The 14,579-nt window shown below is 34.0% G+C and overlaps 1 protein-coding gene across 10 annotated transcripts in view; it reads left to right on the top strand.

Moving 5' to 3' along the window:
* The window catches only part of LOC118276760 (low-density lipoprotein receptor-like), a 186,582-nt gene that overhangs the window by 164,417 nt on the left and 7,586 nt on the right, over positions 1–14,579 (top strand). For 6 of the 10 annotated variants that reach the window (XR_007706032.1, XM_050699066.1, XM_050699064.1 and 3 more), the window contains exons 4-12: positions 778–900; positions 2,938–3,164; positions 3,744–4,011; positions 4,250–4,501; positions 5,304–5,604; positions 6,243–6,461; positions 9,171–9,315; positions 10,335–10,544; positions 11,185–11,383. Coding sequence is in view for 9 of the 10 variants with exons in the window: in XM_050699066.1 (XP_050555023.1) it covers positions 778–900; positions 2,938–3,164; positions 3,744–4,011; positions 4,250–4,501; positions 5,304–5,604; positions 6,243–6,461; positions 9,171–9,315; positions 10,335–10,544; positions 11,185–11,383 (1,944 nt within the window). In the remaining variant the exon portion in view is untranslated. Of the gene's footprint in view, positions 1–128; positions 249–777; positions 901–2,937; positions 3,165–3,743; positions 4,012–4,249; positions 4,502–5,303; positions 5,605–6,242; positions 6,462–9,170; positions 9,316–10,334; positions 10,545–11,184; positions 11,384–14,579 lie in introns of all 10 variants that reach the window. The other 4 variants (XM_050699065.1, XM_050699063.1, XM_050699067.1 and 1 more) reach the window with 2 other exon arrangements.

The raw sequence follows: 14,579 nt of genomic DNA, 5'->3' as shown, positions 1-14,579 counted from the left end.
CCAGGATAGTCGTGATTTACGTCGATAGGTAAGAAAGTGAATTGGAATCATAAAAATAAACCGTAATAAAAGAGTAGGAGATAAAAGGGGAGCTCTGTTATCGATATCAATCAAAATTTCGTATACAGCTACGCAAAGGCGTTGTCCGGAGCACAAATTCGTGTGCACAACAGGCCAGTGCATACCTATCTCATGGAAATGTGACGATGTGGCCGACTGTTTGGACGGCTCAGACGAACACCAGTGCGGTAAGAGCATGGTCTCGTAAAGATCAAAGCATGAAACAACAATTGGCATGTCGGTATCCTCGGGTCGTCATATTTAGGACCGTCATAAGCATGCGAGTATAAAATCTATTTTACGAGCGCTATAAACTTCTTCAATTTTAATGAATATTATAGTTATCAGTTTCTATCATTCGAACGTTTACTTTACTATTTTACTACCAACTTTATTACTAAGAATCGATTACAAAACCCAAATAGATTAAATTAAAACAAAAAGAAAACACGCAATTACGGTTTGAACTTTAGGGAAAATAAAAAGTAAAACAAACTAATTATTTTACACGGACATCAAAGTAATTGGGAGTTCTAGTTAGGAAATTTTTCCTCGTTGATATATTTTAGGGAAAAAAGAGCCCAAAGGGCTTAGGGTAAAGTAGGGAGGATAAGAATACAACGAATACGTATCAGATCATCCCTGGAAGGATTTGTCACTTTATCATGTCTATTTATATTAGCATCGTACTTAGCATGTGCATGAATGGGTTGACAGAGGTGAAGTCGTGCGGGCCAGAAGAATTCACTTGCAGAGGAAGAGACGGCGAATGTGTCCCACTCACTTGGATGTGTGATGACAATGCGGACTGCTCTGATGGATCAGATGAAAAAGCATGCAGTAAGATTGGATTTATAATATAATGCTTGAGTAATTATGTAAAAAACATATTTAACGTGACCATTAAATAAAACAAGTCTTAAAATTAATACTTTATATGTATCTTACATAATTACTCTTGAATTTGTTTATTCACATTATATTTTACATGTACACATGGGTCAGCATTTGAAACAAAAGGTATATAATAGCACTTTTCAACCATTGGTACCCCATTTAGATATCAAAATACATAATGACAATGTGGAAACTGCATGATGCCGACCTAAATATATTTTATCATATAATTTAAGTTATTATCACTAAAGTATAAAGAGCACATGTATAACTATAACTACTATATTCTCAGATATCTCTAGTGTTCCGTTTACCTAGTTATGTGTTTCAATGTTATTATTTCATTACCGTAGTGTGACGTATTTTGTGACACTAATTTTATTTTTACCAAGACCGAGTGACGCACTGTTTTGATTCTCTATCTCTAGAATGAGTAGAGATAAGCCCCTGATACTCTTTAAAAAGACTTAAAAATAATAAATGCTTATGTCGTACTTGTTTTTCCCCGAAGAAGTAAAAAACTAGAAGTCATTCATACAGTAATTAATAAACAGTATTCAAAATTGAAAAATCCTAAAAATAAGTAACAGCGTTATTGCTATTCTGAATGTATAACCAAAGTTGACTTGGTTTCGCCAGTTTCCCTCGATGAACACGATAAACATTTAACGATTCGTGCTCGGTATCGGCAGCACCAATCAATCATGGAGTCGGACTCCAGCAAACTCCGAGTATTCTATCAACGCTTGGCTCATCCATCTATAAATTCTTATCTACCCACACTGGTCCAACACAGTGGCGTGAGCGATGACATTGCGTGCCTTATTCAATACACGTGGAGCTTTCCTTACGGTTGTAAGGATCATCAAATTTATGTCATCATTTATCTTATTAACTACTGCTTGGATCGCCGAAATATTCTAATACAGCTAAAAACGGCGAAAGAAAAGCCTTTAAAGTTACCTTTTATGATAAACGCGATTGTATCTAATAAAAAACATTGAATGTATGTTAACTCTGAAAAATATAATAACCGCGTTTGTAATCATATTGTATCCAATGATAATTTCAAGGTTAACCAATTAAATTATTATACGAAAGAGACAATTGGCATAAGGTTGGGCCTAGAAATAATCTGAGAATCTTCTTACATCATATCGTGTAGCTCTGTAGAACATCTACAACTCTATCTACGTTTCTGATGAAACATGCGTAATGGTATGTGGGTTTAAAATTAATCGTGCTCTTTATACTCAACGTGAATTTCTGACATTTTACATACATACAAAACAATTATTATTTGTAACATTGTAGCAGTGAATTGAAAACCTTTTGTGCTCGAAATTAGTTTACCTTTTATTACAATTCGCTTTATTATTCAATTTGCATTGAGCGAGCAAAAACATCTAATTTACCAATTCACTGGCCGACAATGTTTATTTTAAAATTTAACTCATTTCAGAGGGTTGGCGAAAATATGACATGACCGATTGTGCAATTTTAATTAAAAATGTGTTCAGTGTTTTTGTTTAGGCTTGGAAACTAAATTGTTATTTTAAGGACTCGTTTTCTTATAATGAATGTAAATATTTTTTTTTCCAAGAGAATAAGCAGTAATTAAGTTTAATGCCTTTCTGAGCGCAATATTTATTCAGTATCATTGACCTAATGTATTCAAAGTTTATTTAAAGGACTCAAAACAATTTCGCCAATGTTCTTAAATGACATTAAAACGTGTGTATGAAAATAATGTATGTTCTATACTTTTACTCTACGCACCATGTTATGTAACCGAGATGTATCAGGAAAATTTCAACAAGAATTTGAACTACACTGTCGTGTCTAGAAGTTTCCAACTTTCACTAGTAACTATAGCTTCAGGAAATTCTGCACATACAAGAGTACAGGTGCATTACAAAGTTCAAATTCTTGTTGAAAATTCACCCTTAATCTAAAACTAATTAAGTTCTAATCAATTAGATGAGACATGTCGTTCGGACGAGTTTACTTGCGGCAATGGCAAATGCATCCAGCTGAGATGGGTGTGTGATGGAGACGATGACTGCGGCGATGACAGCGACGAAGTCAAATGTCCAGCACCTACCTGCCACCCTCAAACACACTTCTCCTGTGGAAACGGACACTGCATCTCAGCATGGTGGCGCTGTGACGGTACTGAAGACTGTCCCGATGGAACTGATGAAGTGGTAAGTAGTTTTTTTTTTTTTTGTAAATTGGAAATACAAGCAATAAGCGGTCATGCAAAGTCTAGCCAGTTAGCAACAAAGGGCTGGCGTAACGAAAGCTTTTCGTATATTGAAGTGAGCAAAGACAATGATAAAAGTAAGCAAAGACAAAGATAAGTAATCTAGCTTCAGCTTACCATTTCAACTTAATCTGCTACTAATTAGATACAACACGAGCGACGGAAGAGATAATAAATCCTTCTTACAGCAGCGACCACCCAGACGTAACTGTATCGTCGTGTGTGTCAGCCTTATCTGAAAACTAGGTATAATCATTATAATTGGGCTTAATCTAATCGATGGATTATGGTCAGTATATTATATGATTCAATCAAAACTAATTATGGCAATATGATTATAATGCAAATGACTTAAAGATAATATAAAGTGGCACATTATAATAAAAAAGAATTTTGGTGTACAAATGTAGCAATCGATAAACATTTTTCACAATATACAGAAAAGATTACTAATTCAACAAATTATAATACAATAAATATTATTTCTATTAAGACTAACCTAATCAATCTCATTTTCCAGGGTTGCACGGCGACTCCCAAAGTACGATCACCATGCATATCATCAGAATTTGAATGCAAAGATCGCATGACCTGCGTCCATAAAGCGTGGGTGTGTGATGGCGACCGGGATTGCCCTGATGGAGGAGATGAAGACCCTCAGCTCTGCCGAGGCAACGTCACCTGCAGACTAGACCAGTTCCAGTGCAAAGACCACAGCTGTATCCCCGGGGCCTTGTATTGCAACGGAGATAAAGACTGTCCCGATGGCAGCGACGAGTTAAATTGCAGTGAGTATTTATATCCAAAATTACTCTCTGTAGATAGAACTTTAGAAATACAAAGACATTTACTAGTTAGAAATGTAATGTCTGACTCGTAAACGTCTGAGCTATTTACTAGTTAGTTTCAAACTATCTTTCTTAATTATGTCATTTTAAGTATAGTGAGCGTATAGATTACCAATAAAAACTACTGCTTTTAATTTTATGAAACTCTACTTACACAACATTTTTTCTGTCGTTTCAGCTGTATTGAAGACTGTATGCGATAAGAAGACAGAATTTGACTGTGGAGGTGGTATGTGCATCCCTCTGTCGAAGGTCTGCGACAAGCATCCTGACTGCCCGAACTTTGAGGACGAGCCTCGAGACAGATGTGGGGAGAACGAATGTGCGAAGAACAACGGAGGATGCACACAACGATGTGTTGACACCCCAGTCGGATATTACTGTGATTGTGATAAAGGATACAAGCTTGTGGACAACAGGACTTGCGAAGGTAAGAATTAAAAGAAGTTGATTAAAGGGGTTAATCAAAGCAATGTACAGACTAATATGTACAGTTGTATATACTTACAAGGAAAACTGTATAAAACCCTTACAATACGAATTTTACAAGTGACGGAAATAAAAATATTTTCTCTTTTTATTGCCTCGTTGGGACCACTTTACGTCAGTGAGTTTTCAAGCTTACAAGACATGAATGGTCCAACGGTGGTTAGTTATGTCTTCTTATAAGATTAGGTTCAGTTTATACATTTTAGCGTTTATGAAATTTATTTCAAGGCAATTAAGATATCTATCTAAAAATAGGTCACTGCATTAATTCCAATAACATAACAAACAGCTCGTGATCATCATGTGATTAATTTTATTGATGATTCAGCAAAAATGCATTACCTACAGATAAATTAATCAGTAATGAAGGATAATCTGATAAATTTATTTTTATGTCACTAATGCAAACTGGTTTGATTACTCACAAATCTTTTCACAAACAGATTTAATCAGTATTTATTTATCGTAGTAACATAAACACGATAAATTTCTTCGAATCGGATATAACTTCAACAGGAAAATGTATCAATTTAGTTTTTTATAGTAACTACTTGGTTCTGATAAAAAGCTATTAATATTTCACTAGAAATGATGATATATATTCTTTCAGATATAATTATAGTCTGACTCATAATAACCCTTGTTTACTGTTATTGAAAATTATTTTTGAAATAAATTAAACAAGAAAATAAGATTACCACTAGAACCATATAATAATCTCAAACTTAATTTCAATTTTTCAGATGTGGACGAGTGTTCAGATCCTGGCGCGTGTTCCCAAATGTGCATCAACGAGAAAGGGACCTTCAAATGTGAATGCCATGCTGGATATGCCCGAGACCCTCGAGATCGCACCAGGTGTAAGGCTACGGAAGGTCATCCATCACTGCTTTTCGCCAGACGATTTGATATCCGCAAAATAAGCCTTGATCACCATGAAATGGTAGCTATAGTCAACGATACGAAATCAGCTACAGCGTTAGACTACGTGTTCAGAACTGGAATGATCTTTTGGAGCGATGTTACGGATGAGAAGATTTACAAGTGAGTATTTTTTTTTTTTGCAATTATTTGCATTATCGAGCCGGAATTTTGATATTCCACAATTCCCTTATTTATTTCTAAACCGTTTCTGCAAATGGTTAGGTGATCATTTTTGGATAAGTTTGCTGTTTCAACTGACTGGATTGCGATCTAGAGGATGCTGTTTTTTTTCATAATGACACGAAATACAAACCTGGTTATAAGGACTTGAATCCAAAAACCAAATGTGGTTTCACTATGCCCAGACACTGATTCATACATACTTACTTATTAACCTCTTCTGTCTGTATACGAGACACAATAGAAAACACATTGTGCCTCGCATAGATCTGCATTCCAACATACAACAGATTAAACAAAACAACGTACGTTTTCTCACACATTAATACTTTTGTGTACAAACTATTATGAGAGTCATATATAAATTCAGTAAAAGAAAAATTTTAAGGGGCTTTAAGTTTTTTTTTTTTTTAAGTTTACACCGCTATATTTATGTGATACAAACAAATTACGTAACTTTTTAAATATAGTAAAATATTGACTTAATGAGCAAAATATTACTCTAAATACAGTTCAGACCTACTTATCTAATCCATAACAACATTATATTATGTAATAAATATTATTTCTTAACTCAGGGCGCCAATCGACGAAGGTACACAAAGGACAGTGGTGATTGGAGACCAGCTGATCACTTCAGACGGGCTCGCTGTCGACTGGATCTACAACCATCTGTACTGGACGGACACTGGAAAGAATCACATTGAATTATCTGACCTCCAAGGCAATATGAGGAAGATCCTCATCAGGGACCAGCTGGAAGAACCTAGAGCAATTGCTTTGAACCCTCTTGATGGGTAAGTTTCTTTAAAATACCAAAGTAGAACTAGAATAGTATCAAAACTAAGGACATAGGCCTACTTAGAAAGTGATCAAATTTGTGACAACGCACTTCCTTCAAGACAAAACAACAGTATAAAAATGTATACTTTTTTGAGATAAATTATAAATATCTAAAACTATTCACTAAAGTCTACTCTAGAGGAAGTAAGTCAATATACTGAATTTAATTTTATTCACGGCTACGATAAAATTGTTACAACCACTGCTAGCTATTTGAATAGGCAATGAATAACTACTGAATGATGAATAATATAAGTGACATCATTTCTTTTTATATTGATAGTTAAATACTGTAATGTAAATAAATTAAATACGACTGCCTCGTTGGTCGAGTGGTCGCAAGTGCGACTGCCGAACAAGGGGTCTCGGGTTCGATTCCTGGGTCGGGCAAAGTATTACTGGGCTTTTTTCGGATTTTCGAAAAAATTCTCGGTAGTAGCACGGAGTCTGGAATTGTGTCCAGTATATGGCAATAGGCTCACCCCCTATTACATGGGACTTATCACACAAATGGTGAAAAGTGGGTGTACATTGTATAGCGGCATTACGTGCCGTAATGTCACCTCTGCCTACCCCATCGGGGATAAAGGGCGTGACGTTGTGTGTGATAGTTAAATAACAAAAATCTTAACAAGATTGAGCCTTTTTTGGGCATCAAAAGAAAATATCAGTTGATTCCAATGACGTACTAAGGTGTTTGACATCGACAGTGATGTGACTGAAAAACCTTAGGTCTTAAGCCTCAGTGACGTGCTCAAATTCAGAATAAAAACCATGGCTTCTACGCAATAAAATCGAGTTGATGACGGAAACAACTGTTTTTCACGAACCTGAATAAGAACAAAAGTATACCTACATGTTGTGACCAAAAAAAACCTTAAGTCATAGTTATCACGTAGTCAAATGTGGACAAAAACATCATTATTGTGTTCATCATATACCATGGAAAAACTACACTGTTTATATTTAAATAAGTATCTATGAACACTATTGTTCAAGATCATAATATATATTTTTAAACATCTTCTAAGTGGTTACCATTTATTATAATTTTCTCTCATCATGTATAACATCTAGTAAAATCTAAGTAAAGATAAATATTTAAAGTACCTACGCAACAAAAAGGAATTATGTAACTAACACTTATACGTTTCGCAATAAAAATAGGTATTGCTGAAATGTTCGATAAAACTCGTCATCGATCGTTTAAAATGTATTAAAAATCTACCGAATACGAAAATTTTAAAAATATAGTCTACGATTGTAGGGAGACCTTAGTTTATGAGTGCATTCCAATGTATTAGTATCCTGGTAAAATTCCACAAGGAAAAATTGGTCGTTTTAAGCACTCTTTTGTTTGCGAAATGTAAACGCACAAACACTATTTTTAACACTAGACACCTTAATTAAGTGCGCATGTCTGATGATGCCATTATCCTGGATGTACTAATTAACTTTATGGCTGAATCACCCATACAATGACTAACAGGTAGTTTTAAATTAATCTTCCGACAAATTGAAATCAATACCTGAACAACAAGTCATACGAATTTACCAAGAATCTTCCAATATTTGGACAAACAGATTTTGGGGTGCATTTAGTAGGTACCGAAGAAATATACAATCAGAAATATTATTCATATATCGTCATATTGTTTCACGAATCTGACAAATAGGTACAATAAAGTCAGCCAAATACCTGAAGACAATATAATATGCTATCTTTAGTTGTAAACTAAGAATATGACACACCAATACTATAAATAAATTATCATTAATTCTTTTATCAACCGAAGTATTTTTAAAAAGATAAAATGGCGCCATTATTTTGGTCCAAAATTAGTTTTGTGATAAATACCAAGTTATTATAGTTACTTAGATTAGATTGACTATTTTAAAACTTTCAACAAAACAAAATTTGTACTCATACGTGCGTATCGTTATCGTTTAAAAATATGAAAAGAAAAGCCCTCTTTTTATGTAAACTTCAGCTACTGTAAGACCAATTGCAACTTTACGATGCACAAAAATCTGAATGTCACCCAATTTCAGTACAAATTGGACATAATTGCTTGCTGTTCCACATAAAATAAACAGTAGACGCATGTCTTGAGATCTATTAATATCATTTAACTGAAGGCAAATTCAATTGATATAAGAATGCCGACTTATTTCGAGAAACGACAATATATTGGCATCTAGATTATTATTATAAGAGTACATTGACGCAATTGCTTTAATTGAAATGTTCATTTTAATATTTGAAAGGTTTCCCTTAAATCCTGTCCGGGTACATTGTTTTATTATTTTTATTGAAATTAAATTTACATTTAATAAAAAACTTACTGGTTTTATTAACTGTTCATAAGGTTTAAATGAATACACAATGCCTTACAAACTGCGGTGAAAATGAATGCCGTCATGGTATTCAAGTTTTCCATATTTCGTGTTTACATGCTAACAGAATTACCATGTGCACACACAAATGGTATCAAACTTACCGAGTTTCCGCATTATTGTGATAATTTTTGCGTTAACTCACGAATTGCCGTTGATTCTAGATCAATACTTCGTTTTGTTACCGAATATAAGTTATTTACATACAATGCATTCATCGACATTGGATATAAGTGAAATTAAATATTGTAATTTTGTTTGATTAGGTGGATGTACTGGACAGACTGGGGTCAGGTACCTAAGATCGAGCGTGCTGGTATGGACGGCTCCCACAGGCAGACCATCGTGTCGTATGACGTCAAATGGCCCAATGGTCTCACACTGGATCTTGTCCGCAAACGTGTTTACTGGGTAAGTGAATAATGGAAGAAAATAAAATAACTAAATTTAATTTTTGTTTAAAGCTTTTTTCTTTTGTAAAACCCAAAAGAAAAAAAGCTTTAAACAGAGAGGAGTGGAAGGAAGGTAGGGAAGCCTTTGCCCTGCAGTGGGACGATCATGGCTGAAATCTAAATCTAAATCTAGTAAAACACAAATAAAAGTATTTCTGCGTTAAAGAATGGCCATTAGCAATCCACATTTCCTAAAGTTTCATGGAAATTTCCTTAATATAACAAAGATGACGCACTTCTGCGACATCCGCCATAATATCCTAAATCGCCGCTAACTATTCATTGAAAAAAATATCTCTAATGGTTTAGGCAAACAAACACTTCAAGAAAAATAAGTTGGCATTGATCTTAAATTGTTTTCAAGCACGCAAACAATTGACGGGTAGGTAGTTTAATGGTAGTCATATAGACCTACTGAAACATAGCCACTAAATCCTACTAATATTACAAAAAAAACAATGTTTGTTTGTTAGTCATTTACGTCTAAACGACTGAAGGAATCGAAATGATATTTAGAACAAGGGTAGACTGTGGTCTCGAATAACACATAGGATAGTTTTTACCCGACCGAAACTCGGGTAAAGCCGCTGGCTAGCTAGTAAAAATTAGAAACAATCCTGGTTTTTCCAGAACAATTAGTCTTTATCGTAAATAGTTAAACACCACTTAATAGCATTACATACGAAAGTAATCAATTTAAGTAGAATTGATTACCTATTTAGATTTTTTATCGAATAAATAGATAGTGATTATTGTTATTATACTTTTGATAATGTGCCTAATATTGATTGGTGATTCATATAGGCTTTAGTTTTTGGAAATGACTAATTTGTAAACATTTATTTATTAATTTCTCTCATTACATTTATAAGTGGTCAGGTTTACAGCGATCAATTTGCTTTATATCATACTTTAGGTGTTTAAATACGTATTGTACAATATCAACTGTTAGGTTAACGAACTTTTTTATGTATTCAGGTGGACGCCAAGATGAACATGATTTCTTCGTGCAACTACGACGGTACAGGTCGCAGGGTGATCCTATACTCCACAGATGTGTTACGTCATCCATTCTCGATCACCACCTTCGAGGATTGGGTCTACTGGACTGATTGGGACAAGGCTGCCGTCTACCGCGCCAACAAATTCAACGGAAAAGACATTGAAGCTATCACTCCTACTCATAACGTAAGTTAAAGTCGTATGAATAAAAAGGATATTAAACTTTATCGCAAAACAATAAGATTGAAAGCGTATTAAAGAAAAACAGATCGGAGTAGGTTAACCTGTTGATGAACCTACGTATGTATCCTACTACCTACCTAGAGATGATAATTGTATGGCAACTTTACTTTTAATAATTCTTTAATTATCTTCTCTTCGATAACCTCCTTGACATCGAAATTAAATAATTAACTCAGACATTTTAAATGTCAAAGATATAAAGTACCTACGGCTACGTACGGAAGGTTAACTCTTGACCCTGCCATTGATTGTCTACGAGAGAGAGTACCTACAGAGAGTACATACATAGTATATGTAGGACTTCATTGACTGGATATTCATATCAGTTGTATATTTACGTTTATTATAAAACCCAAACAAATATGTACCTATTGAAACCGAAACTAATAAGTTCAGATATGAAACATTGACTATTACAATGAAGTGTTAAAATGAGATTGGGAACTTTGTTGCTAACCCAATAAATATGACTAGCATAAAGCGTGGAAGAAGCCATAGAAATAGGATAGGGTATCGTACAAAATTATGCCTTCTATAGTTTCTAATTTGGTCTGCCAATTTACTAACTCATTATAATCAACAGCTTCAAAACCCCATGGTGATCCACGTGTACCACCCATACCGTCAGCCCGATGGTGTGAACCATTGCGCTGCTGTCAATGGTCACTGCTCCCATCTTTGTCTCCCTGCACCTCGCATCGCTGCGCACGCGCCACGCGTCTCCTGCGCATGCCCCAACGGACTAAGACTGCTGCCCGACAACCAGATGTGCGTCGAAGACAGTAAGTGGACCTTTCTTATTTTGATAATGGATACTTTCTTACAGGCGCGTTACACCATGCGAGAAGACCCTAAGTTTCTTTTTGCATTTCTTTTCTTATTTTTTCGTTTTATTATTTTTATTTTTTTGGACCAAAAATAGACGTTAACAGTACAGAGTTTACTACGATGTCTACACCAAAAACTTATTCTTATATGTTCAGATGTCTGAATAAATAAATCAGTGAAATAGTATGAGGCTTGCCCTTTCAAACAACAAAAGACAATAGCACAATGCTTCTGACATAATTTTTGGCTGGTACTTAAAACGACACTCATGCTGTAATCTAGAATTACAAAAATACTGATTGTTTTCGAATACATTACACCGAAACTGTTAATTTCAAGAGGTTAATTGTTTCCCTGACCCTTTAGTTGTATGTTAATCTCACTGTTTACTTCGTACTTAATGATACTTTTTTTCCAAAACGGCAATGAAGATCCATCGGAAATAATTTGTAAGAATGTACAAAAAATGCATAATGAACTATCTCATTACGATAACGTTTACCTTTGTAAAATTTAAATACTTTTGCGTAGAAATAAGTATCTGACGCACCTACTTAATATATTCTTAGATTATTTTTCGAGTTAGGTGCCTTAGGCATACGCAATTTCAGTGCTTAAGTACTAAAAACAAGAGTCATAGTTGCGCATCAGTAAAGTGGAACACCGAGGTTATTTATAAAACTTCCTTGTTTATGTGTCAACAACTTTTGTTTATATTGCCAGAATTAGCTCGCAAGCACTCCTTCTATTAAGTAATAGTGATAACAATCCATTACACCAAGGCCTTAACAGATTTACAGTTTAAAATTTCACATGACTAGACGAATTGGCATTGAATCAACTATTTAGATGCCTAGTTTAGTTTCAGTCTAGTCTGGTATCTATCTGAGAGCTTCACTGAACGTTACAATATTGTAAATTGGTATATTTTATAAACTGATTGCCGAAATTTCTAGGCATCGTACTAGTAGTATAGTGCTCACGTGGAAATACACGCGAGCTTGCGATTATATAAATTATTCCATCAACTTCTTTGCAATCTTTTCGGTTCATGTTATCACGTATTTTTGCATACTAATTTATAGGCTTTTTATTATATCTATTGGGTGATTTCCCACACGCAACAATACAGACGGTAAAAGAATTAACTTATCAGTAATCTAAATTATTTTAATGAAGATTAATTTTAAGCATATGCGTCGTGGCGTGATTTCGGATATTACGATGTGTGAAGGTAAATAATGATAATGCTATCTATTGTCCATTAAATTTTCATTCAATCATTATTAATTTGTTGACGTTTTCACTAAACACTACTGGTATTGACGTAAGAGCGTGTTATTTACAAATCGAACCGGCGTAATCCGGTTTTTCTAGTCTGTTTTTTTTTAGACATCTGAATACCGTTATTACTATGTTTTCTTTTGTGATTGTTTAAGATTTTAATTTCGCTTTAGACTACGGAACATTTTAATTTATGTAATACATGGCTTTATTAACTTAAAACTGTAAAATCCTCTTAGTTAATACTTCACGAAAAGCAAAACTTTTTTATGTAATTGCACTATTTGACTAGTAATTTCAAATTATTAAGAATAATTTCTAATGTAACTCAGCAATCCACTTCTACTTAACCAAATAGCAAGTCAGAATGACAGAGCAACTTTTTGACTATAATGTTATTTTGACGATTTACAATCTAACTAGACAAAACAGTTGTATAGAAAATATCTAAAAACAATGCAAGCGAATGAGGTTTTGAATTAACAACTAGAAAATGTTATTTTAGTACATTCAAAATTCTAATTTATGTAATGTACCTATACGTAAAAATTAATCGCCATAATTTATGCACTTAGCATGACTTCCAAATTATTAAATTTAGTGCCTAAGTAAAACCGAAGTACATAACTAGTAAAGTATAATTTTCACGATACATAATACACAACTTCCCAAACAAGTATTAAGTCTATTTAATCCCCCAGATCTATATGGATAAAAGATAAAAAACTAGGTAATTGATGGACAATCAGTATTAATTATTCAATATCCATAATTTCAATTAGCACGTGCAGATAAGGCAAATAATTAACATTATAGGCTTATTATTTCATTTAATACAATATAAAGTATTGTGCAAAACAAGGATAATCAAATGTATTTTGAGATAACGCACTTAGGTAGAGACATTTAATAAAAACAAATGTGTGTTCGGTAAAACCCAACCGTACTTTAGTTACCTATTAAAATGTATTTTACAGAACTGAATACCTATTAGATGATTACATTTGCCTTAAATATTTATGTAGGTACCTTCAGAGTTATTTTACCAGCTTCAAACGTTCAAGAAAAGAGCGCATTCCTTTTTAATAAAGGTCGGCAATGCTCCTTGTGACTCCTCTGGTGTTGCAGATGTCCATGGGCGGCGCTGTTCGCTTACCATCAGGTGATCCGTCTGGTCGTTTGCCCCTTATTCCATAAAAGAAGTTTCAAACTCTAATGTTTATTTAAACAAATATATTATGATTCTATAATAGGTAAATTTATAAAAGGGAATCAGTAAACAGGAAAGTTCAATTAGGTACCTAATTAATAGGTTACAATATAATAATATGTATATTTTCCCGGACATTTTATGTTTTCAATAACCACAATCCAAACTATGCTAAGTAAATAACCTAAAATTCAATAGCACATATCTATTTAAGAATTAAAACTGAAGAATGTTGAGAACGCACCTCCGAGTCATTGATGTAGAACTTAAAGATTTTAATGTTATTTGTGGAATGGAAACCAGTGTCCTAGCATCAACAATAAAAATAATACTTAACACCCATTTAAAGTGGCATTGGCCTTAAAACCCTATAATTATTTTTCCGCAAATTTTCCGGTTATCGTGGAAAAAGAACTCATTCGGTCTTGCACTTGTACGATTGATAGATTGGCGGAAGATTACCACACGGAGATAAACGTAGACATGGTACATTGTATGTTCTGCATCAATCTAGATAAGTACCGTTACTCAACAGACAGATTTCGGCTCTCTAGGTCAGTAAATGTTTCTTGAAATCAGTCAACAAATATTCAGTAAAATAAGACCTTTATTATTCCGTAAGTGAAGATTCCACGCTCATAAAAATAACTTCAGAT

Source organism: Spodoptera frugiperda, chromosome 15, assembly GCF_023101765.2.
Source record: "Spodoptera frugiperda isolate SF20-4 chromosome 15, AGI-APGP_CSIRO_Sfru_2.0, whole genome shotgun sequence".
Lineage (NCBI taxonomy): Eukaryota > Metazoa > Arthropoda > Insecta > Lepidoptera > Noctuidae > Spodoptera > Spodoptera frugiperda.
The sequence above is the reverse complement of the archived record's forward strand: the minus strand, read 5'-3'. Positions and strand labels throughout refer to the sequence as shown.